At 40.7% G+C, this 27,725-nt stretch overlaps 2 protein-coding genes across 4 annotated transcripts in view; one reads left to right on the top strand and one right to left on the bottom strand.

Moving 5' to 3' along the window:
• Glt8d2 (glycosyltransferase 8 domain containing 2) overlaps positions 1–2,165 on the bottom strand; it is a 44,301-nt gene extending 42,136 nt beyond the window's left edge. The window contains exon 1 of the mRNA XM_076919864.1: positions 492–2,165. The gene's annotated coding sequence lies outside the window, so the exon portion shown is untranslated. The remainder of the gene's footprint in view (positions 1–491) is intronic.
• A 974-nt stretch (positions 2,166–3,139) lies between these two features.
• The window catches only part of Hcfc2 (host cell factor C2), a 32,131-nt gene continuing 7,545 nt past the window's right edge, over positions 3,140–27,725 (top strand). The window contains exons 1-11 of one of the 3 annotated variants that reach the window (XM_076919854.1): positions 3,140–3,385; positions 5,029–5,177; positions 6,540–6,700; positions 12,486–12,694; positions 13,438–13,522; positions 16,025–16,131; positions 16,242–16,430; positions 20,001–20,168; positions 20,675–20,727; positions 24,671–24,845; positions 26,641–26,714. In XM_076919854.1, coding sequence (XP_076775969.1) covers positions 3,223–3,385; positions 5,029–5,177; positions 6,540–6,700; positions 12,486–12,694; positions 13,438–13,522; positions 16,025–16,131; positions 16,242–16,430; positions 20,001–20,168; positions 20,675–20,727; positions 24,671–24,845; positions 26,641–26,714 — 1,533 coding nt within the window. In that variant the 5' untranslated portion in view covers positions 3,140–3,222. Of the gene's footprint in view, positions 3,386–3,465; positions 3,830–5,028; positions 5,178–6,539; positions 6,701–12,485; positions 12,695–13,437; positions 13,523–16,024; positions 16,132–16,241; positions 16,431–20,000; positions 20,169–20,674; positions 20,728–24,670; positions 24,846–26,640; positions 26,715–27,725 lie in introns of those variants that run through there. The other 2 variants (XM_076919855.1, XM_076919856.1) reach the window with 2 other exon arrangements.

Here is a 27,725-nt window from a genome sequence, read left to right as displayed (position 1 = left end):
GTTATGCTCAAGAATTCTCTATAGTATTTATCATACCATGATATCACTTCACACCATTTACATAATGATACATTTATCTCAGGACACAGGCTCACGCTAAACATGACATCACCCTTTATGTCCACTTTTAATCTGTGGTGCCATTTATCATTAAACTGTGTCTGAGTCACTATTCTTTTTTTTATATTTATTTTTTTTTTATGTACATTGTAGCTGTCTTCAGACACACCAGAAGAGGGCATCGGATCCCATTACAGATGGTTGTAAGCCCCCATGTGGTTGCTGGGAATTGAACTCAGGACCTCTGGAAGAGCACATAGTGCTCTTAACTGCTGAGCCATCTCTCCAGCCTAAGAGTCACTATTCTTTTAGTTGAAGGCCAGCTATCATTTCTTCTTGCCAACTGGATCAGCTTTTGGTGAGTCTGTTTATAAAATGTCTTAGGTAATTTCTCTATTTTTCTTGACTCATTATTTTTGACAGTTTCATACCTGGATTCGTTTTGATGATGGGGATGCCCCAATCACCTTCTTGTCTCTCTCCTGCATCCTGCTCATCCTTTTCTTCTTGCCAACTAGACTCTCTTCTGTTTTCTTCTCTGTGTGTGTCCCACTGGATTTTATTTGGGTTGCTTCATGAATAGGAGGGGGGAGTCGAACTCACGAAAGCTGCAGTTACACCTACAGAAGAGTGGACCTAGCAGTGTGCCTTTACTGATGGTGGAGGTAGAGGATCCTGAAGACCACCCCTTCCTAAGGAGCTGCCGGCAGTTAATTGGTGAGGGAGAGATATTGTCTTCAGATAATAACTACTAAGGTCAATGAAGGAAGGAAATATTTTGTAGTAGCTCATGAGTCACTAGACTGGGTCAAGCTGATAAGGGTGTTTTTTTTTTTCCTTTGTCTCTCCTGTCTCTCCTGGCTAGCCTCCAAGATCCCATACAGGAGGTGGATATGACAACCGTCGCTCAATCACTCTTGCTTGATGGACCTCAGTTGTGGGTTGTTTTCTTGGCAGCTTGAGCTTCAGTGCCCTGGGCTTTTTCTCCTACCTGACAAAGGGCAACAATGGCTTCCGCACCCAAGTCTTGGCATTGGGTTCTCCCACACGGTGTAACTGGTTTTCCCCCTTGGGTCTAGAGTCCAAGTCTTTTGTTCTGGTAACATGGCTAGATCTCACATGGTCTAGAGTCCTGTCTTGCTCTTCTCCGTGCCTTGGCTACAGCTCTAGCTAAGAACCACTCTCAGCTACCGTCTGCCTCTCTCGCCTTGAGAACAGTGCCTGCTTAGACCCTCTGTCCTTGAACCCATTTGCATTCCCCAGAGCCTGCACTCAGATGTCTGCCACCCTTGGGCACTAGTGTCTTGTTCTACAACTGGCTCTTAGTGCCCTGTAGCTAAGGAATAGAATTGGAAGTGGTAGTGACATATAAGGGTGATAGAAATGATAACTTCACTGAATGACAACTCTGTGAGAGACGTGGCCGAAGAAGGGCACATATTCTTGTTTCATGACAACAGCCCCAAAGAATGATAGACTCTCTGCACTTCCTCTCCCCCACTCCTTCTGTTTTCTCTAGCCTCTCCTCCTCCTCTGAAAGTGTTTAACTCTAGGCCAGTAGCAACCTCCTAATTTGCAAATCCTCTGCTTCCTCCTCCTGCATGAACTCTGTGTGGCTTCTGAAGGAAATGGAATGCTAGTAGCCTAAGAGGTCAAAAGGGAACTTGGCAAGGACTGGTATTTAGAAGAAGCCACAGGCGGAGGGAGGTTCATAAAGGTGGAAGTGGTTTTCAAAGCCAAACCCATTGAACAAGTCCCTGGTTCCCTTTTGCCTTCTGTTATAACCTTTTAAATGCTGGTTTCTTTGGGGGTGTAGCTCACCCCCCTTCTCTACTCTGTCTAACCTTTCCTTCAGATGTTACCTACGTTGGTGCTCTATCCAGATATGTGCTCTCCAACTGTGAGACAATTCTAATGTTTTTTATTCTCTTTTAACATTTTATTTTATGAGTACAGGTGAGTTGCCTGCAGGTATGACTATGGTCCACAGACATGCCTGGTACCTGTGGTGGCCAGAAGAGGGTGTAGATTCCCCAGAATAGGGGGTTCCAGATAATTGTAAACAGCTATGTAGGTGCTGGAAATCAAACCCAGGTTCTATTTTTTTTCTTTTCCCCTTTTCCTTTTTCCTTTTTTCCTTTTCCTTTCCTTTCCTTTTCTTTCCTTCCTTCCTTCCTTCCTTTCTTTTTTTCTTTTTGGATACAGGGTCTCTCCACTTAGCGCTGGCTGTCCTGGAGTTCACCATGTAGACCAGGCTGGCCTCAAACTCTTACTCCTGGGTGCTGTTCAACTATTTTAAGGCACTAGGTTTGTGACACTTTGATATAGCAGGCTAGGAAACAGAGTCTTTCCAAATTAACACCAGTTTGCAATTTTTAAGGGTTTCCCCTTTAGTCTTTGTCTAAGAATATTAACAACATAAAAAGAAGCCTCAGCATGGAAGTCCTGACCTGCTGTGATAAACTGGGCTGCCATCCTTTTGTGGCTCTCTGCAGATGAAATTCCAGCAGCCACTTTCAGCCAAGCCTCTTCTTTATGATAGGCTTCTCAGTGAGTAGAAAAAAACCCTTCTGTCCTCCAACGGTTTTTGTCAGGGTATTTTATCACAGCAACAAGACAACTAATACAGCTGCATAAATCAAACGAACCCAAAATCACCTTTGGGGTTAACTTTTGTTGTCTAGGCCTGTCATCTCCAAATCTGAACGGTGCTCAGGCCCTGCACTTAGCCACAGTCCGCGTCGGTCGCAGCACTGCAGCCTGGGGGACCCTCCTTTGAGATGACAGATTTGCCTTAGGCGCTCCCTGTGCTCTCAGCACTTGGGACCTATAAGGCAGCTTTTCTCCAGTGCCTGTGATAACAGTTTCCAGGGTGTGACGCTCCTACACGGAAGATGCTCCAAGTGGACTTAAAGGACAAGGCTGGACCTCCTCCCCGAACGCCCCACGGAAAGCCACGGGAGAGGAGGGTTGGAAGGGTTGGTGGGAGGGGCTCCATCTTGGCGGAGCCCGGAGGGCCACGTCGCCACGGGCTGGGGGCGGGGCCCGCGGGTCACGTGCCGGGCCTCCCGCGCACAGCTGGAGGCGGCGCTCGTCCTCCCCACGAGCCGTGGAGTCCGTGGCGCGCGGGGCATTGTGGGCCGAGGGGCGGGGGTTGGGAAGATGGCGGCTCCCAGCCTCCTTAACTGGAGGCGGGTTTCCTCCTTCACCGGGCCGGTGCCCCGCGCCCGGCACGGACACCGAGCCGTGGCCATCCGGGAGCTGATGATCATCTTCGGCGGGGGCAACGAGGGCATCGCGGACGAGCTGCACGTCTATAACACCGGTAGGCGGCAGCTCGGCGACCCCGCCTCGGGACCGCGGAGGGGGAGGGGAGGCGCGGCGGACGCGGGCCTGACAGCTGTCACCGCCTGGTCGCCGCTTCTCCAGCCCGGCAGGCGGCGGGGGAAGATCGGCTGGGTCGGCAGCCCGAGCTCGCAACGTGCTGGAAGGCGGCTCGGTGTTCCCGGTTCCGCGGGCTGGACGTGACTCCGCCGGTAGACATCGCGACACCCCAGCCCATCCTTCCCCGCGGACCCGAGGCGGCGGGTTCCACGGGCTGGGCCGCTCCCCCAGGGCTGCTCGCTCACTTAAGGAGCGGAGATCCCGCCAGTGTCAAGAACAAACCCCACCCCAAGCCGGGCCTCGGTGGTCTTTGCCTTCCCCCGCCCTCCTTCTTAGAACAGAGAGAATCGAGGGGCGGAGAGGCTCTTCTGGCTCTTCAGCTTCGGTATATTTACTACCCGGCGGCGGGCGGAAGCCGGCAAGACTTTCTCGGTCGACAGTTCTCTAAACTGGCGGGGGAGGGAGTTGTGGGTGAACCCGGACTGGTCCCTGCTTAGCCGATGTATGTGTAGGTAAATGTATATGCTCTGCCCTTCCGGACTGGTCCTAGCAAAGAGGACTGTCATAGCTTAGGCACCGCTGCACAGCTCGAAGTGTCTGTCGCTTGTCTGGAGGCAGGCTTTGACCTCCGAGCTGGTGGAAAGTTTTATTTTCTCCACTTACAAGTAGTCTAGCAATCATAGGTAACTAGTGAGACAAGTTACTGAATTTGGCGTCGATATAGCGCACAACCTACAACTTTGATGAAACGATTTGATGACAGTAGTCCTCTAAAGGCTAAAAACGGCAGGAGAAATGTTGTTAGTTTTGACCCTTCCCAGTACTCCCAACAGAAAAAGTTTTTTTTAAAAAAAGTTTTAAAGATGTTTGATTTGATATAGTGCAAATAATGTGGGCTTAGAAGAAATTGGGTCTGTTCTGGTCTTTGCCAGTTGTTCAAAATCAGCATTAAAGTTACCAAGTCTTTCCAAAGCTCAGTCTGTTCCACTTCTGTAATGGGGATAACATTCACCAGGATTTTTCTAAGAATTAAATGATGCAGATTAGATTTTCTTTTCTTTCCTTCTTTTTCAATTCAGGGTTCCTCAGTGTAGCCCTGGCTGTGCTAGGACTAGCTCTGTAGTCCAGACTGGCCTCCAACTCACAGAGATCAGCCCATCTGCCTGCCAGGTGCTGTGCTAGGATTAAAGGCCTGTGCCACCATGCCCGCCCCAGATCTGGGTTTTCAACGGCAGCATTATTGACATTTTGGACTGGTGATTTGGGCTGTGGATGCCACCTTGTATGTTGTAAGATGCATGCTGACATCCTCAGGCTAAACCCATGGCTTGGCTTGGTAGTCACACCTCCTTCCCAGTTGTGACAACTAAAAATGATTTTGGACATTGTAAAATCAGTGTCCTTGGGGGAGCAAAAGAATCCCCAGTTGAGAACTGTTGGGATAAAGGATGGATATGTATGTATTTATTATGTGTACATACACACACTTTGGTCACATGTATGGATCCTTTGGCCGATATATTTATCAAACTCATGGAGTGTGGTAACTTATTTGTTATAACTGATCTTATTTTTTTCAACTAGTTACAAATCAGTGGTTCCTCCCGGCTGTTAGAGGAGACATCCCTCCAGGCTGTGCAGCCCATGGATTTGTCTGTGATGGGACTAGAATCCTAGTGTTTGGGGGAATGGTTGAATATGGAAGATACAGCAATGAGTTATACGAGTTACAAGTAAGTGTATCTCACGTTTATTGTTTCGGCTTGAAGTGCTAATGACGTCATAGTTTTAAAAATGATTGTAAATATTTTATCAGTACAGGTACAGTAACAGATGCTCCACATGTTATCGCTTCGCTGACAAGTCAAAATACCTGATGTCTTATGTGTGCTATGGCATTTATAGCAGAAAGACGTCTGGCCTTTAGCCAGACTTTGTTACATGTTTAGGCTTTTGTGTCTGGGCAGTTGTCCTGTGGCCTACAACACAAGCACCTCCCAACTGATGACAGCAGATTGCCGGGCCCTGCCCCTAGGTGTTTGGAATCAGTATTGTCTGTGGTAGCACCTGGACATTTGTGTTTCTACTACCTAGAACTGTGCTTTGAAAACCAGGTATGAAAGGAATGGTTTCCTTTAACAGTGGGAACTATCCTCCTCTGCAGTCATGCAGACAGAGGTTACAGTTTGACATAGGCTTGCTAAGTTTGACTTGCCTTTTAAACCAGTCAGTACTTGTTGACTATTCTGGCTTTGTTCCAAGCACCATCCATGATCATGAGGGTATCTACCACTTGGCATTTATGAATGGGTTGTACTTATTTCAAGCAAGCAACCATTTCAGATAGTTTAAAATAGAGAAGATTCTCATGACCAAAAGAATACATTTTGGAGTTTGGTTTGTTAAATGTGTGGTTTTTTTTTTCTTAAAGGTTATTTAGCATTTCATGGTTTATCTAATATCTAAAAGTAAGTAAGCTTTTATGAATTACATGTACTCTTAAAGTTCTACATACAGCTATTTAAATTCTTTTCACTTGGAAAAATTAGAAATGATAGTACTTACTACTACTACTTCTTATTAATTATAAGCTTAGAGAAGATTTTCATGAATGTCTATTAACACATACATATACACACATATACCTACAGATACACCTATAACTTTGTGAGACAAATTTCACATAGTCCAGGCTGCCTTTAAATTTACTCAGTAGCCAAGGTTAGCTTTCAACTCATGATCCTTTTGCCTTACAAATTCTGGGATTACCATAGCCTTACCTGGACATGTATTTTACTCTCAGGAGTCAGCTGCTTCTCGAGTATGATGCACACCTTTAATCCCAGCACTTGGGAGGCAAAGATAGGCGGATCTCTTAAGTTAATGACCTGGTTTCCACAGTGAGTTCCAGGACAGCAAGGGCTATGTAGTGAGACCTTGTCTCAACAAACAAATCAGAAGGTAGCCACTTATTTGTCCCCAGGGAGCTTATTGGATCTTCTGATGAGATTCAGATATATTAGTATGGTGTTTCATTGTTGAATGTATAGAAATAGAAATGTTTCCTGCTTTTATATGAATATGTTCTTTTTTAGGCAAGTCGTTGGTTATGGAAAAAAGTGAAACCCCAGCCCCCTCCTTCTGGTTTACCTCCTTGTCCTCGGCTTGGACATAGCTTCTCTTTATATGGTAACAAATGCTATTTGTTTGGTGGTTTGGCAAATGAAAGTGAAGATTCAAATAATAATGTCCCCAGGTACGCTCTCTTGTAGACCAAGTGCTTATTTTATGTTTAGGTTAAATTATTTTATCTTTAGTTATTGTAAGGTTTAAGTTTAGACTTTATATTTAAAACTAACAATAAACACTTTTTTAACGTATTTATGTTTTTTAGTTCCTACAGAATAATTTTTAAACCTTTTCTAATCATAAATAATTTTATTAAATTGATACTTATATAATTGTTTATGCCAATCTCTTTGTATGTCTTGAGCTATAACTCACATTAAGTGGGTTACACATAATACTAAAACAACAACATGGTTATTTTAAAACTGGTTTTGTCTGAAAACTTGGTATAAAATATGGTTTTAAAATGAAAGCCATTGTTCTCATATTTCATACATTCTGTTAGGCCACATAACATCTGGACAGACTGTCCTCCTTTTCCAGAGACAGTGACTTACTGGCTCTTTTCTTTTGTCTTGCTTTTTATTTTTATTTTACTTTTTATTTTTTTTTTAACTTCCTTTTACTTTTTTTTTTTTTTTTTTTTTTTTTTTACATGCTCTTTATTTTCATTTTTTCTCTGTGTAGACCGGGCTGGCCTAGAACTCAGAGATCCACCTGCCTCTGCTTCCCAAGATTAAAGGTGTGCGCCACTACCACTTTGTTTATTTATTAGGTTTTTCCAGACAGGGTTTCTCTGTGTAACAGAGTCCTGGCTATCCTGGACTCTTTGTAGATCAGAACACATAGATCTCTTGCTGGGATTAAAGGTACATACCGCTACACTACACAAAGTCAAACTTTTTACTTTTCAAGCCTAGCTGAATTCCTAGAATTGTCTGGATGGCATTATAAGTGGGTTTGATGTCTTACTTTCATGTTTGTATTATTTATTTCTAGAATAGAGCATACAATCTATTGTGTATATTGACTTTCTGTCTATAACCTAGATGAAATCATTTCTTTTTAATCATTTTCAAGGATTAAAGTTCTTTTTGAACTCTAGAAGCATTCTTTAAATAAGAAAACATTTTCTTTCATATGTTACAAATATTTGTTTTTGTTTTTTGTTTGTTTGGTTTTTTGAGACAGGGTTTCTCTGTTTGGCCTTTATAGCCTTGGCTGTCCTGGAACTTACTCTGTAGGCCAGGCTAGCCTCTAATGCACAAGAGATTCATCTGTCTGGGATCGCCACCACTGCGATCTCCTTTATAACTATATATTATAAATATTTTTTCTAGATCTTTGCTTTTTTCACTTTTTAAACAAGTTTGTTTTTCTATGTTTGACAACATTTCCTTTTACTGTTTTGTGATTCTATATCTTGTGTAAGAAGACAGAAATTATAAAGAATAATATTTCTGTAATTTCTTCTAGTACATTCATTTTGTTTTTACATTAGTATTTTTGTAATTATTCTTGTGAGTACTGCGAGGGTTTTTACTCTTTTTCCTGGTTCAGTTCTAGTAATTCCAATACTGAAGTAAGCATCTCTTCTCATCTTTTTTAAAAATAGGGCCTGATATAGCCCAGGCTAGCCTCAAACTTGGTGTGTAGCTAAGTATACCCTTGAATTTTATATCCTCTTGCTTTTCTCTCCTAAGTGCTGGGATTACAGTTGTATGTAACCACACTGGGTTTGTTCAATTCGAGGGCTTCAACCCAGGCTTCATTCTACCAGCTGTTCAGTCTAGGGAATCATCCTACCAACTGAGCTGTAGCTCCCCCCCCCCATCCCCCATGAATTGTGGTTCTTAAATAACTGGGTCTTTTCTAAGATTTCTGGATTTACAAGCTATACTTTGTGAGCCAAACTCTATTGTTTCTTTTTGTTGTTGTTGTTAGTAAAGTTTTATTGAAATACAATCATGCCCTCATTCATTTAATTATTGCTTTTGATTATTTTTATGTTAAAACAGAAATTCAGTTCTTCTGTTCAGTCCTTACCACTGCCAAAATACCACTCCCCCAAACAATCCTTAGTAGAGTTGGATAGACTTTAAGGCCCCCAGAGTTTAAAATGCTTATTATCCGTCTCTTTACAGAGAATGTTGGCTTACTTCACCATTTAGGTTTAATTCTGTTTCATTGATATATTTCCCTTTCTGTCATTCATTATGGCATTTGCTGTCAGTTCCTGGCATATGTCTTTGATAAGAATAAAGGCTTTTTTTATATTTACAGTTTTTATTTAGTTTTATTTTTCTCCCCTTTAAAAATAATTTAAATTCATTTGAGGTGTTGAATTTGCTGTTTCTTTCTTTTTTAAAAAACTATTTATTTATTATATGCAAGTACACTGTACGCTGTCTTCAGACACCCCATAAGAGGGCATCAGATCTCTTTACAGATGGTTGTGAGCCACCATGTGGTTGCTGGGATTTGAACTCATGACCTCCAGAAGAGCAGTCAGTGCTCTTAACCACTGAGCCATCTCACCAGCCCTTACTGTTTCTTTAATACATGTTTAAATTCCATTACTAATCCTTGAAATGTGAACTGCATTTATTCCTAATACCTAGTTACACATCACTTTATTGTTACCAAATTATTTCATGGTTTGCTGAATTAACATTGGTAGCATGTTATACATGTGTGTGTTTATTTATGTTTCATATATATACACATACATATACACACATTTATACATACATACATATATATGCATACACACATACATATATATACATAGACACCCATACGTATGTATATACACATACATATATATACATACACACATACCATACCCATGGAATTTTTCTGTGTTAAAATTTGATATTAATTAGGTATGGTGCCCATGCTTTTAATTACAGTCCCTGAGAAGCAGAGGCAGTCACATTCTGTGAGTTTGAAGTCAGCTTGGTCTACATAGTGAGACCCTGTCTAAACAAGCAACCAAATAAAAACTTGATCTTTGTCTGATGTACATTTATTTTTTTAGTTATGTTTCTTTTGATATTGGTTAGAGTAGATCATTTAAAAATGTGTATTATTTTATGTGTTTGGATGTATTGCCTGCATGTATGTCTGCGCATATGTGTCTAGTACAAGTAGAAGCTAGAAGCGGGTTTCAGATTCCCTGGAACAGTTGTTTGTGAGCCTCTGTGTGGGTCCTCTAGAAGAGCATTCAGTGTTCTTATCTGCTGAACTCTGTCCAGCCCTAGAGTGGATCTTTTTAAAGAACTAGATTACTAAATGCTTTCTGCATATAGTGCTTTCCTTATTTCCCTTTTTCTTATTTGCATTTGATTTACTGTTTTTCTGTTTTCCTCTGTTATATCTGATAATTCTGTTTCACTAAGCTGTGTATAAATTATCACACTTAAAGGGAAATTATCTTGTCATTTAGAATACTTTGGTATTTTACTGTTATCGTTGGTATACTGCCCCATGGATTTCTTTGTTGTTTGATAATTATATAAAGTCACCATGAAACATGTGAAGCTTCAGCAGCCGCGGTAGGTTTTCTGGTTTTTGTTTTCCATTTTTTCTCCTCTTTGTTTCCACTTGAAACAGTTCTAATTTACAAACTCTTCACCAGCTTGCTAGCACTCTGTCATGTTTGCTCAACTGCCCTACCTGCATACACACATACTTTGAAGTTTCAGGCATCCTGAAATATCACTCTTAAATATCTCAGCATGTCCCTTTTAGATTTTTAATTTTCCTGAGAAAGGGTTTATCTGCCCTGGCTGTCCTGGAATTTGCTTTCTAGACCAGGCTGGCCTCAAACTTAGAGATCCACCTGCCTCTGCTTCCTGAGTGGTAGGTTAAATGATTTATTTTTAATTACGTGTATATGGTGTATTTCTGTGGGCCTGTGCAAGTGGGTGTGGATGCCCAGTGAGGCCAGAGGCATCGCTCTCCCTGCAGCTGGCTACAGGTATTTGTGGGCCACCAGATGGAGATGCTGGGAACTGAAGTCACAGCCCTTGGAAGAATAGTATATGCTCTTCATCAGTGAGCTATCTCTCCAGTGTCTAAACTTTGAAATTCTATGTTCTGAAATGTTTTGCTTTCCCTCCTCATACTTGAGTAAAATATTAATAGGAAATTGAGTGAGTTGGTACAGATGACACTTTGGGATTGGGAGATAGCTCAGCAGCCTAAGCTCTTGTCTCGCCAGTTGGAGGACCTAGGGTTTTGCTGTCCGGAACCTACATAAAAACAAGGGGTATGGTGGCCATCATGTAATCCCAGCTGATAGGAGGTAAGAGACAGAAAAACTGGGCAAGAGTTTTTCTTACCAAACAAATCAAGTTTCAGGTTCAAGGACAGACTGCCTCAATTATAAAAGGCAGAGAGTGTTTGAGGGGTACACCTAATGCCATTCTCTTTTCTATGCATGTACACATATATGTGTTCACATATGTATGTACCATATGTACATGCATTTGCAAAGAAAACAAAAATGTTAAAAATATGTCACTGGTTAATGAAAGTTTTTCAAGAAAAGAAACTTGTTAGAACAAACTTAGTGCCAATTTCTAAATTAAAGACACGGTTTAGAATATGGCTATGATATTTTATAGTCATATGCGCTTATTCCAGATAGCAATGGCTTCAAATGTTTGCTAAAATAGAGTCCATAATAACTGTTCTGGTATTTAGTGCTGTGTAATGAACTAATGATACAAAATAGTGACTTTATTATGTTCACAGACACTGTAAGATAATTAGGGCACATAAGAGATGGCTAAACCCTTTAGTGGGAAAACGTAAGTGGTTATCCCCACATCTGATAGTTAACTGAGGTAGCTGAAGGATAGATTCAACCGGGCTATCACCTAACATGCCTGAAAATGGCTATTTTTTTTTTTTCGTATATAACCCTGGCTGGTTTTGGACTATGTAGCCATGAGTAACCTTGAACTTCTGGTAAACATCTTGTACCTCCTGACTGCTGAGATTATAGCATATGCTACCATGTTTGGAACATGCATTGCTGTAGACTGAACTCATGCTGGCCAAGCACTCCACCCGAAGCTGCATACCCAGACCCTCAGTGGCCTTTTGAAGATGCCAGTTGAGGGTTCCACAAGCAGTATTAGAATAAGAATGTATTGGCTTTTTACAACCCAGCCTTGCCACGTCTTGTTGTTCAGAGCAGTCACAGTCCAGCCTAAAATAAAGGGAGGAAAAGAATGTCAGATGTTTGGGACTGTGTTTTAAAGCCACCACTGTTGTCATTGATAAGAGTATGGGCCCGGTTTTGTATCTTCAGTATTAAATCATAGCAGGTGCCCAGGACATTTGATAAGTATGTATGAAGTGAGTGAGTGAGTATCTGGAAGTTTTGCTTGCTTAGTGCCTTTCTGTACTATGTGAATTATTTTACAATAGGCATATGATAGACATTTTTGTTTTCAAAAACGTGTGTATGTGTGTGTGTGTGTGTGTGTGTGTGTGTGTGTGTGTTTTCTTGTGAGTTTATTGCACTGTGTGCATGTAGGTGCCTTCAGAGGAAAGGAAGGGGCATCAGATCCTCTGTAACTGGAGTTCCAGGTGGTTTTAGCCACCAGATGTCAGCACTAAGAACCCAACTTGAGTCTTCTGCCAGAGCGGTAAGCGCTCTTAGTTCCTAAGCCATCTCTTAAGGTCCCTTTTCTTTTTCTTTCCTTTTCTTGAGATAGGGTGTTTTTGTGTGGTTCATTCTGACCTGGAACCCATGGTCTTTCTGCTTTAGACTCCTGAGAGCTGAGATTACAGCCATGCACCACTATGTGGCTAGCATATGTTAGATTTATGAATCAAAATAAAAAGCAAATAAAACATATCATCTGAATGTTTTAATTTCTTTTGTGATATCCTAGGTATTTAAATGATTTCTATGAGTTGGAGCTACAGCATGGTTCTGGTGTTGTGGGCTGGAGCATTCCAGCTACCAAAGGCATTGTGCCTTCTCCAAGAGAATCCCATACTGCTATTATATATTGTAAAAAAGACTCTGGGAGTCCTAAGATGTATGTTTTTGGTGGAATGTGCGGTGCTCGTCTGGATGACCTATGGCAGCTTGATTTAGGTAATCTTAATTTGACTCAGGAATTTCTTATGATTAGTAAAGGAACAGTTTTAATGCATTTATTTTTTTGTTTAAATATCTTTCAAGTTGCACTAAGATTTTAGTCAGCAGTTACAGTCTTAGAAACAGATGAGACATAGTCAATAATTTTGAGGAAATGAATGTTCAATTATGGCGGTAATTTTCTTCCTTTACTATCTCCTTAAGTCCTGGTTTGTCTAGAATGGTCCAGATTGGTGCTTACTGTTCTATGTAATTGTCAGTAGTCCCTCTGTCCCCCAGAGAAGCATCTCGGCAGGTTGCTAGCTTGTATGGTTGTCCGCCCTATCTTCTGAAGTATGGCTTTCACAACATAAGCTAACCAGTGGGAACTCTGAGGCGGCTCTTCCGAGGGTATTCTAGAAGCAAGCAATGGGAAATGTGCTTCTCCTTTGACGCTCTTATAAATTGTGCTCTTATTTAAAACTTTAAATCAGAAGTATTATTTGTAAATCAAAATGAATGACACGTTAAGCACACCTTTCCAATATAAATGTTAAATTCAAGTGTAAATAGATTTCTGATTGGCAGTTTTTGTGGTGTGGATGAATTTCATCTAAAACATTTGAAACATTTTTGATTTATTTTGATTTGAAACATGTTTGCTTTATTTTGATAAATATTTTTCTATTTTTTAAGTGTGTAAATTGAGATGATTTGCTATTATTAGATCAAATTCCTGATTTGCTTATTTTTATTTCTAGAAACTATGTCATGGTCAAAACCAGAAACTAAAGGGACAGTACCACTTCCACGAAGCCTTCATACAGCCAGTGTTATAGGAAACAAGTATGACTTGCTTTTGTTTTCTGTTTTGTTTTTTTATTTTTACGAACTTAAAAGATTCATACAAAAAAGTAAAGATGCTGCTTTCCTAGAAATAGATTACCAAACTTACTAGTGCCTTCGTGCGCTAAAGTCATCTGTCTGTGGGAGCTGAGACCCCGCCCACCATTACCTGTTAGTACTGTGAAGTCATCTGTCTGTGGGAGCTGAGACCCCGCCCACCGTTATCTGTTAGTACTGTGAAGTCATCTGTCTGTGGGAGCTGAGACCCTGCCCACCATTACCTGTTAGTACTGTGAAGTCATCTGTCTGTGGGAGCTGAGACCCTGCCCACCATTACCTGTTAGTACTGTGAAGTCATCTGTCTGTGGGAGCTGAGACCCCGCCCACCATTACCTGTTAGTACTGTGAAGTCATCTGTCTGTGGGAGCTGAGACCCCGCCCACCGTTATCTGTTAGTACTGTGAAGTCATCTGTCTGTGGGAGCTGAGACCCCGCCCACTGTTATCTGTTAGTACTGTGAAGTCATCTGTCTGTGGGAGCTGAGACACTGCCCACCATTACCTGTTAGTACTGTGAAGTCATCTGTCTGTGGGAGCTGAGACCCCGCCCTCTGTTATCTGTTAGTACTGTGAAGTCATCTGTCTGTGGGAGCTGAGACCCTGCCCACCATTACCTGTTAGTACTGTGAAGTCATCTGTCTGTGGGAGCTGAGACCCCGCCCACTGTTATCTGTTAGTACTGTGAAGTCATCTGTCTGTGGGAGCTGAGACCCCGCCCACCATTACCTGTTAGTACTGTGAAGTCATCTGTCTGTGGGAACTGAGACCCCGCCCACCATTACCTGTTAGTACTGTGAAGTCATCTGTCTGTGGGAACTGAGACCCCTCCCACCGTTATCTGTTAGTCCTGTCTGTGATGCTTGTTTAGCTTCCCCCCTGTGAATTTCCTGGTATGAGTGTCATGACATCAGCAGGTTTTGCCAAGCTGCTTTGTCCTCTCTGTGGTTAGACTCCCAGCAGTCACATGGTGGCTCACATCCATTAGTAACTCCAGTCCCAGGGAGTCAGATGTCTCTACTGGCTTCCTCAGGCACAGGGCACCCATGTGATTCATATGTATACATGCAGGCAAAACACCCATACACATGAAATACATTTTAAAAAGAATTCTCTCTCATTGGCAGTGTCAGCCTGGGAGAGCAGGGCCTAGAAACAAAGTAGACTAAATTCTCATGTAATAGCCAACTTTATTCAGAGCATGAAAAAGCTTTAGTCTGAGGGTTAAGAAGAATCACATGAGTAAGGTATTCAATCACAAGGACAAACCACATGTGGCAAAACATATTTTTTCATACAGGCATATGAATAACAACAGCTGAAGTGAAGTGTCTGCTACAGCTGGAAGGAGCATGAACACACATTCCAAGAACAGTTGTGTGCTTTGAAGAAACTAAGTCTCAAGACTCTTATTTTCTTGGAGTTTTCTCACACTGCTCCATTTCTAGACTGTGTTCCAACAAGAACATTTGGGTGCTGGGGAAAGTTTAAGCTTATTTAGTTATCTATTTTAACAGTGCTGGAGTTGAACTGAGAGTTACACGTATTTCATAAATGTCCTATCACAGAGCTACATTCAAACCTTTTTTTTTTTTCCATTTGAAGACCAAGTTTTACTGACTTCACCCAGGCAGGCCTCAAACTTGTGAATCCCCTGCCTCAGCCTCCCTGAGTAGCTGAATTGTAAGCCTGAACTGTCAGGCCTGTTTAACAAGCATGGTTTGACCACAGCCTCCCATGCAGTTGGGATTATAGGCATTCATAGCCATACCAGGCTTAAAGTTGTTATAGTTAAGTAATAGCAGTGACCGGGGTTATGTGAAATTTTACCTTTTTTGACCACTGTTTTAGCTACTTTTGTTGATGTGATTAAAATCTTTTGATAAGAGCAGCTTAGGAAGGAAGGGCAGTTCTGCTCACAGTTGAGGTAATGTCCACCATTTTGGGGGCGCCATTGGGTGGCTGTCAAGAAGCAGAGAGAGATGGGTGCTGTGTTCTATACTGTATTATACAACACTGGTCTCAGCGTAGTAGAGTTCAAACACTCTGTGCTTAAATTACCTGCCAAAGTGGGATTCTGGTTGAGCACTGCTTTATAAAACTCAGCTTTCTCATGTTACTGCTGTGCTGCTGTGACAGGCTTTTGTTTCATTTCCCAGCATGCCCTTAAACCCATGAACTCAAATAATCCTCCTCTTTGCTTAACTTCCCAAAGTACCTATGACTTCAGATGTGTACCACCCTGACTTAAAATTGTAAATTCTTAAAAAAACAAACAAACAAACAAACCCAAACCATTTTATTCATGTTCTTATTTCTTATTTATGGTAGGAACTGAGTGGTTCTGAAATTTAAGTCAATAAATAGGTTTAAGTTCATTCTTACTATTTCTGATCCAAAAATTAAAATTAAATCACTTAAAGTTTTTGGTTTTCTTCTTGTCTAGGATGTACATTTTTGGTGGATGGGTTCCACATAAAGGTGAAAATACTGAGACTTCTCCCCATGATTGCGAATGGAGATGCACCAGCTCATTTTCTTACCTAAATCTAGGTGAGTCCTCATTAACTGACTCATTGCCATGTTGCCTGTTAATAAAGTAATTTCTGTTACTTCGCTGCTTAAGAGCAGTAGCTGAGTCATGGAAGTTCCCTTACTTTTAGATACAGCAGAGTGGACTACTCTAGTATCAGATTCTCAGGAAGATAAAAAAAATTCAAGACCAAGACCAAGAGCAGGACACTGTGCTGTTGCGATTGGCACTCGATTATACTTTTGGAGTGGAAGAGATGGCTACAAAAAAGCACTTAATAGTCAAGTTTGCTGCAAGGATCTTTGGTATCTTGATACTGGTAGGTAAGAGTACTTAATTAAGTTCTAACTGTAGGAATTCAGTGTCTGTGTCTAATGATTCAAAGTGAATATAACTTCTCTTTCTTACAACTAGAAATGAGTGGAAGAAATGTATAACTACTCCCCACTCCAAAGAAGTCTATTAATTCCTCTCTCCTTGAGGCAGTATTTGCTCTTCATTACTGTGCCATCTCTCTTTGTAATAACTTTTATTTGTCATTGTGTTGTTGAAATCTAATGTCATCCTTTATTGGGCTTTGTTTCAGAAGGCAGTTAACTACTCACCAGCTTGACTCAGTATAGCTTTTTAAAAGTACTTTTCATGGAGAAGTATTTTACTTTACTGTAAAGGATAATTTATTCCAGTTAATAAGGGTTATGTTCCGTGGGGCTGGAGAGGCGGCTCAGCAGTTAAGAGCTCATTCTGTTGTTGCAGGGGGCTCCAGTTCCCTTCCTAGCTCCCACAGGAGGCAGCTGTGTGCAGCCTCATCCCAGGGCGTCCAGAACCTTCTTCTGAGCTTCCTGTCTGACTCAAATGCACAGACTCATGGATAATAGGGAGTGAAGGCTTTCCTCATGCCATTTTCATACACATCATAATGCTTTCTTGTAATTCTCCTTCCCCTGAAGATTTATTGCCTTTTCTGAGACAGAGTCTTATGTATCCCAGTTGGCCTTGAACTCACTGTATGGCCAGTGATAAACTTTTGAGTCTTCTCTCTCCACTTCCTTAGTGTTGGCATTAAGGTGTGCACACAACATGCTTGATTCATGTAGTGCTTTTGTACATAAAAAGCTGATGAGTAAAACGTTGGGAACAACACTGAATAGAGCAACTAAACTGGAGACTAGATGTTTTCACTAAAAGAGCATACTAGCAAAGAGAAAGAAATACAGAAAATCCAATTTACTCATTTGTCTTTTAAATTGAGGTTTACTAATTTACTATTTATACTAGTTAGGATTTCTTTTACTGTGATGAAACACCTTGACCGAATCAACTTGGGGAGGAAAGGCTTTATTTGGCCTACACTTCAGTATGATACTCAACATTAAAGGAAATCAGGGTGGGAACCTGAAGGCAGGAGCTGATGCAGAGGCCATGGAGGGATGCTGCTTACTGGCTTGCTTCCCTGTGGATGGTTCAGACTGCTTTCTTATAGATCTAGTCCCACCAACCCATGGATGGCACCCCCACAATCGCCTGGGCCCTCCAACATTGAGCACTAAGTAAGAAAATGACCTGTGGCTGGATCTCATGGAGGCATTTCCTCCATTGAGGTTCCCTCCTTCCAGATGACTCTAGCTTGTGTTGAGTTGGCGTAAAACTAGCCTGGACGTGGATGATACAAAGATAAGCTTTAGCTGATAAAACTATAAGAAAAAATGGGTACATGCAGATTCTTCTCTATGGAATATGTCAGTTTTTGTTCTTTACATGAGAGGTCTGTGCTTTTAAAGGGCTAAAAAAAACCCTCCACTGGATCTGTAATTATTATTATTTTTTAATTAAAGGCTTTAGACACCACTGTTCATTTAAAAATTTCATGTTGCCTCTAGGGTTCTGTCTACAGTGTTCTCTGAGCCTTAGGTGCAGGACAGTGGAGAGATGGTCTTCCCCAAGGATAGAGCACACCAGTTGTTTATCCAACACAAAGTGGTCAGCCCAAAAGCATCTTACAAGTAACGATGTATGGACTGAACAGCTTATCTTTAGGATTATAAATGTGCGAGTGCACACACAAGTGTGTATTTGACAACAGTTAACAGAATTTTTTCTCCCTCTCACACACGGGTTCCTTTCTTCATTTCTACACATTAATAGTACTACAGAGGTCAAAGGCTGAGACCCAAAGGAGAGGGCGTGTGCTCGTCTTCCTAAGCCTGCCTTCCTCATTTGTAGTTTCCAGTTCCATCCATTTTGCTTTGGTTTTGTTTTTTGGTGTGGGGAGGCAGTTGGGTTTTTTGAGACAGAGTTTCTCCGTGTAGTGGTAGCTGGCCCTGGAACTCACTCTGTAGACCAGACTGGCCCTGAACTCAAAGATCCATCTGCCTCTGCCTCCTGAGTGCTGGAATTAACGGAATGGGCCACCACTGCCCAGCTCTATTATTTTTTTCAAACTATAATTCTATTTTTCTTTGAATGTATGTACCACTCTTTACTGGTTGCCAGACATTTAGTTGATGCGGTTCCTTGACATTTGAATAGAGAAGACATAGACGAGGAAGTACGTGTGCAGTGGGATGAGTGGGAGTTCTGTCGTTAGTCTTTTGAGAATTCCCCATTGGTGTCCATAGTGGCAGTCCCAGTTCACACTCTGGGCAGCAGAGTGAGACATCTTTTCCACAGTGTCTTTAGTGCCGCTGTTTTCAATGAGAACCATTCTGACAGCAATGAGACAGGGTCACAGTAGTTTCCATTTGCGTTTCCCTGATGACCAAGGACATCGAAACACATTTTAAAATATTTATTAGCCATTTTATTTCCTCTTCTGAAAATTCCCTGCTGCTCAGCTCACTTTCTAATTGGGTTGTTTGTTTTCGTGCTACTAGGTTTGTAAGTTCTTTGTGTTTTCTAGATAACGATCCATTACAGATGACAAAGGCTTTCTCCTGCTCTGTAGGCAACCTCTTTCCTCAGTTAATACTTTCCTTTGCAGAAACTAATTTCATGCCGTCCCATTTTTTGATAATTGCTTTATTTCCTGAGTGACTGAAGTCCTATTTTAAAAGTTTTTACCTGTACTTGTGACTTGAGGTGTCTTTCCCTACATTTTCCTCTAATGTTTTCCTGAGTTTCAGGTTTGGTTCTCTTTTTATGTTTGTTGGCGTTTTGCCTGTATCTATGTCTATGTGAGGGTGTCATCTCCTGGAACTGGCATTACAGACAGTTGTGAGCTGCCATGTTGATGCTGGGAATTGAACCTGGGTCCTCTGGAAGAACAACCAGTGCTCTTAACTGCTGAGCCATCTCTCCAGTCCCAGTTTTAGTTCTCTTTGATGATATTGTATATATAGTCTTAGATCTTAAAGATCTGTTACTTGTTGTGGAAATGTTAGCAATATTAGGTAATACTGATATATTAGCAGTATTCAGTAATACTGATTTTGTTAGACATATTAAAACTTTATATTTTTCTAAAATATATCCAAGTCATTTTTTTCCTAACAGCAGCATTTCTAGCATGTATGCTGTTTTTGAAAATCAGTTCTTTAAATTAAAAAAATTAAAATTTCTAAAGGTAAACTAGCAAAGCAGTAATTATATAATACCCAGTTAGACTCCTCAGCCTTTAGACGGGATGAGTCATGCTCAGGATTGACCTTCAGCTTTCTAGGATTAAGCAGTTTTCATTCTCAGTCTAATTACTCAAGTAGTTTGGTATTGGATTGTTCATTTGAATGAGAACCTGAATAAAGTCAGAGCTGTACAGTACTGTGATGTCACTGACTCTGGCTGCAAACAGTGCAGTGCTCACTGCTGGAGTTCCCAACATTTCTTACACCAGAACTATTGCAAATTATTGATGCATTTGAAACTAAAGGATTATATGGATATTCTTCTTTAGAGAAACCTCCAGCACCATCACAAGTCCAGTTAATCAAAGCTACTACCAACTCTTTCCATGTCAAGTGGGATGAAGTGCCTACGGTTGAGGGCTACCTTTTGCAGTTGAATACTGACTTGACGTACCAAGCTACATCGTCGGATTCTTCAGCAGCACCAAATATGCTAGGTAAAACAAGTGTCATGCTTAAGGAATGCATGTCTGCTCATGTGCTTCTTAAAAACACACCACAGAAAATCTTGTGGTTATGCTTGGTTCAGGACGATGCGTGAATTTTAACCTGTCCTGGTACATACCCGGTAAGCCAGCTCTCCTCAGCTTCAGCTCTGAAACTTGACTGTTGTACTGTTGATGTGGTAGAACTCAGAAAGGTACATAGAGTTCATTTTGGTACAGTTTTAGAATTTAAAGTGCTTGAGTTCCAGAAATGTTTTTCATTAGCTTTCAGAAATATTTTACTGTTTTTCTTAAGTGTTTTTAACTGAACAGACCCTTGGAAAGGAATTAAATTTGTTACAGTCTTCAGGAAGGATTTCAGCAACTATTAAGTAAACTATTAAGAAGTTGGCTAAACTTGAATAAAGATGATATTTTAATCTTTCACATGTATATTTACAAATATTTTATGGATGCTAATTAAGAGCACATCAGTGTGAACTTTCTCATTCCTACAGGAGGCAGGACGGACCCTCACAGACAAGGCAGTAATAGCATCCTTCATAACAGTGTAAGTTGAAGCATCTGTAATGATGAACGAGTATTTATGGCTATAGTCCCAGTTTTTATTGAGACGTTTCTGTATATTACTCTGAATAGATGATTCCTCCTGACTATATCAGACTCATCTCTCAGATGTCCTAGCAGCTGTGTCCTCCCAGGGCTGGGGTTGAGGATCAGTGTTAGAGTGCGTGGTGCTTACATGAGACCCTGGATTCTCTCTCTAATCCCTCAGAAATAAAAGGGGAAAAAAGTTCTGCAGGATTATTATGACAGAAGCCTGAAGTGAATTCTCTTGTTATGAGGAGAAGCCTGGTTTCATCGCATATAGCATCTGGATGCTCAAGTTGGTACTTAGGAGCCAGGCGTGGTGGTGTATGTTTGTATTGTCAGCACTTGAAAGGCGGAGCCAGAGGGTTCAGAAGGTCAGCTATAGCTGGGCGGTGGTGGCGCACGCCTTTAATCCCAGCACTTGGGAGGCAGAGGCAGGCGGATTTCTGAGTTCGAGGCCAGCCTGGTCTACAGAGTGAGTTCCAGGACAGCCAGGGCTACACAGAGAAACCCTGTCTCAGAAAAAAAAAAAAAAAAAAAAAAAGAAAGTCAGCTATAGTGTTGAGTTCAGAACTAGTCTAAACTAAACAAAAGCCTGTCTCAACCAAAGTGCATTTTTATGTTTATATTGTGACATTCCTAGATGCCACACATACATTAATTCTGAATCTATAAAATATCATTTAAGTATATTTTCATGGTTTACTATATATCTCATTTACCAAAGAATATCAGTAGCTAAACTGAACAACTATGAGTTTACTTGTTCTTTATGAAGTAGTCATGGTAAACATTTGTATAAGATAATGGCCCAGCTTATTAAAGTTCATTATTTTCTTCTGGTAAACTGCGGTTGATACCAGCGGATTCTTTCCATGGAAAGGGGTGAGCTAGCTTCCTATTCTGAGTATGACTGAGGACCAAGAGTATGAGAAAATATTGGAGTTGTTCAGGAAGGAGGTCTTACAAAGCTTTTGTCCATACAGTTTGTGAGTAGCTTATTTCAGTAGACAAACTATATTATGTATATAAATGTATTGTGAATATTATATGTTATGTGTGTCTGTGTGAACCATAAGGTACTGTTGTTCCTTCCTGTTCTTGGATCTTGCTAAAAAACGACTCCTTTAAATTATTGTAGCTTTCTTTTAGTATCTAACTGTACCCTCCTACATGAAGTCATAGTTTAATCTCAGCATCCAGGAAGCATAGGTAGGTGGATCTCTATGAATTCAAGGTAAGCTTGGTCTACAGAGTGAGTTCCAGGACAGCAGGGCTGCATAGTGAGATAACCCTGTCTCAAAAAACAAAGCAGAAGAACAACAACAATAAATAAAATTCTTGCTTCACCAAGCCTTTCCTTTCTAGCTTTTGATCAGTTCTCTTCACTGAGAAGATGAAGAAACTGGGTGGTGGCAAGTGCTTGTAACCCTGTCATAGTGCAGGGGCAGGAACAGTTTTAGGACAGCCAGCCAAGTCTCTTGGCAAATTCTAGGCCAGGGAGACCCTGTCTCAAAATACATAGGACAGTTTTCTTGAGGAAGTAAAGCCAAGGCTTCCTCTGGTCTTCATACACATGTGCAGACATGTTTGCATACACACATTCACACATACAAGAAACATAACGGAGGGTGAAGACTTGGTGATCTCTTCTCTGTGTCCCCTCCTCCTCCAGTCTTTAATCTTTGTAGTTGAGTTGGACTTAATGTTTGTGTTATGATGATGACTTATTTATAAATGAGCTATGTAGTATGTTGTTAGTATGTTCTTGCACATACAACTTTGCTTTTCCTGCCATTAGCTGTCTCCCTTTTTCATTTTCTTGTTTTTTCTTTACTATAATTAATCTATATTCAGATTCCAGCAATTTTTTTTTTTTTTTTTTTTTTTTTTTTTTTTTTTTTTTGTCTTCTGGAGCCTTACTTCATGCTCTAGTTCAGGGCCTCCTAAGCCTGGTCGACACATAGCCCCCCCCCCCCCCTTTTTTTTTTTTTTTTTTGTCTAAGGAAAATGTGCACAATCCAGTATCCAATATAAAATAAGTATACAAATGAAATATCTGCTAATAATGATTCAGAGGAATGTGTGGTGTGTCTGTGTAAGGATGAATGGAAGGCCGAGGCCAGCATCAGGTGTCCCCCAGTCATTCTTTACCAGAGTTTAACACAGGGTGTCTGAACCTGAGTCTTACAAATTTAGCTATCCTGGCTGGTCAGCAAGCCCCAGGGATCCATCCTCCTGTGTCCACTCCCCAGCACTGGGGCTAAAGGGGTGTTCCACCTCATGCAACTTTTTCACATGAAGTTTTGTTTGGATCCTGGGCACCTGAACTCAGGTGCTTACATTTGTGCTGAAAGTATTTTATCAAATGAGTCATCTCCCCAACCTGAGAAATGGCTTTAAAAATAGTCATTTGGTATGCATACAGTTTACCATCATTAAAGATGGAAGCACATTTGCATGCTGATGAGATGGTTATGCCTTGTTAATTTTTACATACCTAAGTCTTGGGTGAATACTTAATACTGGAAAATTTAGAACATCTTCAATGTTTTTAAAGACTAATGGCTATTTTGATTTTATGATTGTAGATGCTGAGAATGCCGCTTCACATAAATATGTGGACAAAATGGCAGAAGTATTTTCAGGGCCAGTCCACACATTGGTGGAAATCATACCCTAACTCTTACCTTGTGAGCCAGAGTTCATGTAAGGCTTTTGTAAAACTCAAGCAACAGTTTAAAAAGAAATCAGATATCTAGAGGCCAGCAAGATGGCTCAGTGAATACACACACACACACACACACACACACACACACACACACGTAAAACAACAGCAACATTGGAGGAAGGCAGGCCATCTTTATGGTTGCATGGCTATACAATGGATAGGGTTGTCATTAATAAAGTTTAAATGTGTTCATTATATTATCTTTAGGAAGGTAAATTAACCGTCACTAATAAAATCCTGTCTCTTCTGCTCCTTCCCTCAACCCCAATCTCTTCTGCGTCAGCCTCCTAAGTAACCAGAATTAAATGTCTATACAGCCAGACTTAGCATTAAGAAGGTTTCTGACCAAATGTTCAATAGTAAATAAGACTTATAGTAGTATATTATTGAGTCTTCATATATAAAAGTTATTCATACAGAATAATCCCTTTGCTGGAATTTTTCTTTTAAGAGTCATCAGATTTTACACATTTTACAGATTAAACACACATCTGGCTGTGTGTTTAATTTGTTTTTTAAAAATCCAAGTAGGGGCAACAAAATGGTCCAGTGAGTCAAGAACTTGCTATGCAAGCCAGACCAGACCAGCAGCGTTCAATTCCTGCACCCACAGAAAAAGCAGGAGAGCACTCACTCCACAGACCACACGTGCACACCCATACACACACACACACACACACACACACACACACACACACACACACAGAGTTCATACACTGTTAATAAAAATGTGAAGTGGAGGAGTTCTCATGGCCTCCCCTGTGTTACAGGAGTATTTTGTTGTAATACTAGCCACCATGTTAAAAACTAAACCTGCGTAACTACAACTACAGGAGCATGGAGATTAAGTGGGAGAATACCCTAAAACTACTAGTGATCACTAAGAGTGATTCTATAAAAGTTAGTGATGTAATTTTAAATGTTTTATCTTTTGGTAAGTTGTAGTTTCTGTTGTTGTTTTACGAATCTCATTTCTAGCCCAGGCTAGCCTCGAGCACTGGAGCTTCCTGCCCCAGCTCTCAAATGACTGAGATCCCAGGTGTGCACCACCACTCCCTGTTGGTAAACGTGCCTTCTTCCCAAATGTACTTGAAATATTTTGATGTTTTTATATATGTAGTTCTGTTTCACTTACATCACTTGCTATGATGAACTGTTTTGTTTCTTGTAGGTTAGTGATACAGTAAACAGTACAAAAGCTGAACACACAGCTGTGAGAGGAACTTCACTAAAAAGCAAACCAGACCTGAGAGCAGCAGATTCTAGTGCTGCTTTACACTCAGCACTGGCGCCTAATGCTTCCAACAACAACAGCTGCATGGCGGATATGCTGTGGAAGAGTGAAGGTAGGGGCTTCATTCACATCCACTTAAAGCTTTCAGACCTGGCCAGGGAATCCCAGGGTTACTGAAAAGGCAGACGTCACACTGTTTATGGTGGGGAGTGTGTGTGTGTGTGTGTGTGTATTTTGAGGGGTCTTACTGTGTACTCTTGGGTGTACTGGAATTAACAGAGATCCATGTGCCTCTGCCTCTTGAGTGCTGGGATTAAAGGCAAGTACTTACATTACATGGTTTTGATAATTTTCCTCGGAGTGAACATAGTTGACAAATTCACACATTGTAAGTATGACATTTCAGTTAGGGGAATGTTTAGTGATCTTGAGGCTGGCCACTGTGGTTAGTGTGACTATCCTTGTGCTTATTATCTGGTCATTTTTTAGCTATATGAGGTTATTTGTTTATCTTATTGCTGTTTCCAAAGTGCTGTGATCTGTGCTTGATAAATAGTTGTCAGTTAGTAAATAGTGTGTAGCAAGGATCTGAATTAAGGAAATTCAGTTGTGGCAACTGCATTCATAAGACAGCTCACAATTTGGTGATTTTTTAATTTGAATATTCTGTTTTATTTTGTTTCTTATTTTTGTTTTTTTTTGTTTTGTTTTGTTTTTTTGTTTTTTAACAGGATTTTACTTTGTAGCCCTGGCTAACCTAGAACTCATTATTGTAGCCTAGGCCAATCTAAACATGTGGCAATTCTCCTGCCTCAGCCTAAAAAATGTTATAATTTACCATGCCTAGCTATACTGAGATGCCACTGAAATATATATATCATGTATTGTTTGTGATTTCACCATCTGAAATTGTTTTACTAGTTCTGGCTTAGCCTTGGAATAGAAAGTAGCTTTTGAATTTTAAGACTTTGCAATAGCTGTTTTTAATCTATTTGTTTCAGGGATTCAAATATAATAGGATAAACATTCTTTTTATTTCCATTTTGGGTCTACAGTAGATAAAATACTGTAGAGCATTGTTTTATATGCTTTTCTCATTTCATTACTGACATAAGAGGAGCGCTCTGCTGAATCTCCATTTTGTTTGGTTGGATTTTACCTTTTTTTGAGATTGACTCACATTGTCTCCCAGGCTGGCTTAGAACTCGGATGTTTCCCAGGCTACTCAGCCTCAAGCTTCTAGTGATTGTCCTGCTGCTTCACCCTCCCAAGTGCTGGGGTTACAGGTGTGGTCTGCCATACCTGACGGGGTACTACTTTCTTGATATAAAGGGATTACTTGGTATAGGTGTGCTTGATTCTGAACTTCATTTAACAGTTTTTATCTGTAAATTTCTGCTGTACAAAGAAGTTTATCTGCTGAGAGCATACTTAAGCTTGAGCCTTCCACGTTGTCAGTAAAATCCATTCTGAGCAAACAGAAGAGCCAGCGCTTGTACCACAGCGCCTGACACACCAGGAACACTGTCAGGGCCTGGCACACCAGGAACACTGTCAGGGCCTGTCTATATCTGTCACAACAACAGATATGGTCTCTAATTTTTACATGGAGCTTGCCAGTTTAGCTGAGCTGTCTGAACAAGAAGCCTCAGAGATCTGCCTTTCTTTACCTCCCCAGCACTGGGGACCATGTCCAGGTTTTTTACATGGGTTTTGAGATTGATCTGACTGAGATATTTCCCTAGCTCCCCAGTTTTTTGGTCCCTTTAATCATGGTAAAATACACATATACAATATACAAATATACATAATACAGATTATGTTTAAGAGTTTGGTGTCATTTAATACTCTGTATGCAATGTGTCTGAGTGATTATTTAATTGTTAACCTGGTGGTTTGATTTTCAGTTGATGAAATCTGTGCTCTGCCTGCAACTAAGATCAGCCGTGTAGAGGTGCATGCTGCAGCGACGCCGTTTTCTGTGAGTTTATGACCTGGTGGTGACACGAGTTGGAATGGAGATGGTCTCAGGTTTCCTGTAGTAAGGAACTGATAGAATTCAGAAGCAGGTGGAGGAGTAGCAAATTCCATAATATGTTTAGTGAAAAAGATTGATACACTAATAGTGTATATTTCGTGGTCCCAGTTTTGATGTAAAAATGTACTTATACACATGTTCATATCCCAAGTGTATCAGCTCACAATATGTCCTCAGTTGCTAGGTAACTGTCTCTGGGATGTGAGGCTACAGATAATTTTGATGTTCTTCCCCATACTTTCTCTGTTTTATGTATGTTGAAGTGAACAGACACATGTCTATTGGAGTAAATTACATTAATGGTTAAAAGATGGGATTTGAGTGGAACAGAAATGCTAGGGTAGCTGCTTCATAGCGGCACAGCAGAACTTGGCAATAGCATACTGAAGTACGTGCAGGCTAGCTCAGAAATCTGACACTGACTTGTCGTATGGATGGCCATAATGGGCCTCCCTGTCAGCAGATGTAAATGCTTGCAGAGTGCTTCACAGATAACCAGTATTACCTTACTTGTGTAAATATGAGGATCATGCATAATACTGTTTTAAAAAATAGTCATTTTACTTTATTGCCGTGACTATTGAGTACTTGCTTGTCTTTTAGAGTCATTCAGATGTCTATAGTTTCTCTGTTTTTGTAATTTTAATCATATATTCTTTCCAGAATGTTAGTCTGTGTTTGTAGACTCTTCTCAGGGAAAGGTTATTAAATGGAAAGATGTTTCTTCTGAATCTGTCTGTGATTCACCAGCCACAGTTGTGTTTGTTATTTCAGTTAGAGTCAGGCACCTTATCAACATTGCTGAAGAGTCTTTACAGCTTTGGCAAATGACCTGTTTAAAGCTGGTCCTAACAATTAGGCTCTTGTAGTTAGTTCACTTTGGCATGTTCTAGTCTGAATAACGAAAAGCATGGATGATAAGCATGTGCGTGTGCTCTTGTATATTTAAGACAG

This window comes from Arvicanthis niloticus, chromosome 22 (genome assembly GCF_011762505.2).
Source record: "Arvicanthis niloticus isolate mArvNil1 chromosome 22, mArvNil1.pat.X, whole genome shotgun sequence".
NCBI lineage: Eukaryota > Metazoa > Chordata > Mammalia > Rodentia > Muridae > Arvicanthis > Arvicanthis niloticus.
This window is presented reverse-complemented; position numbering and strand designations above follow the sequence as displayed.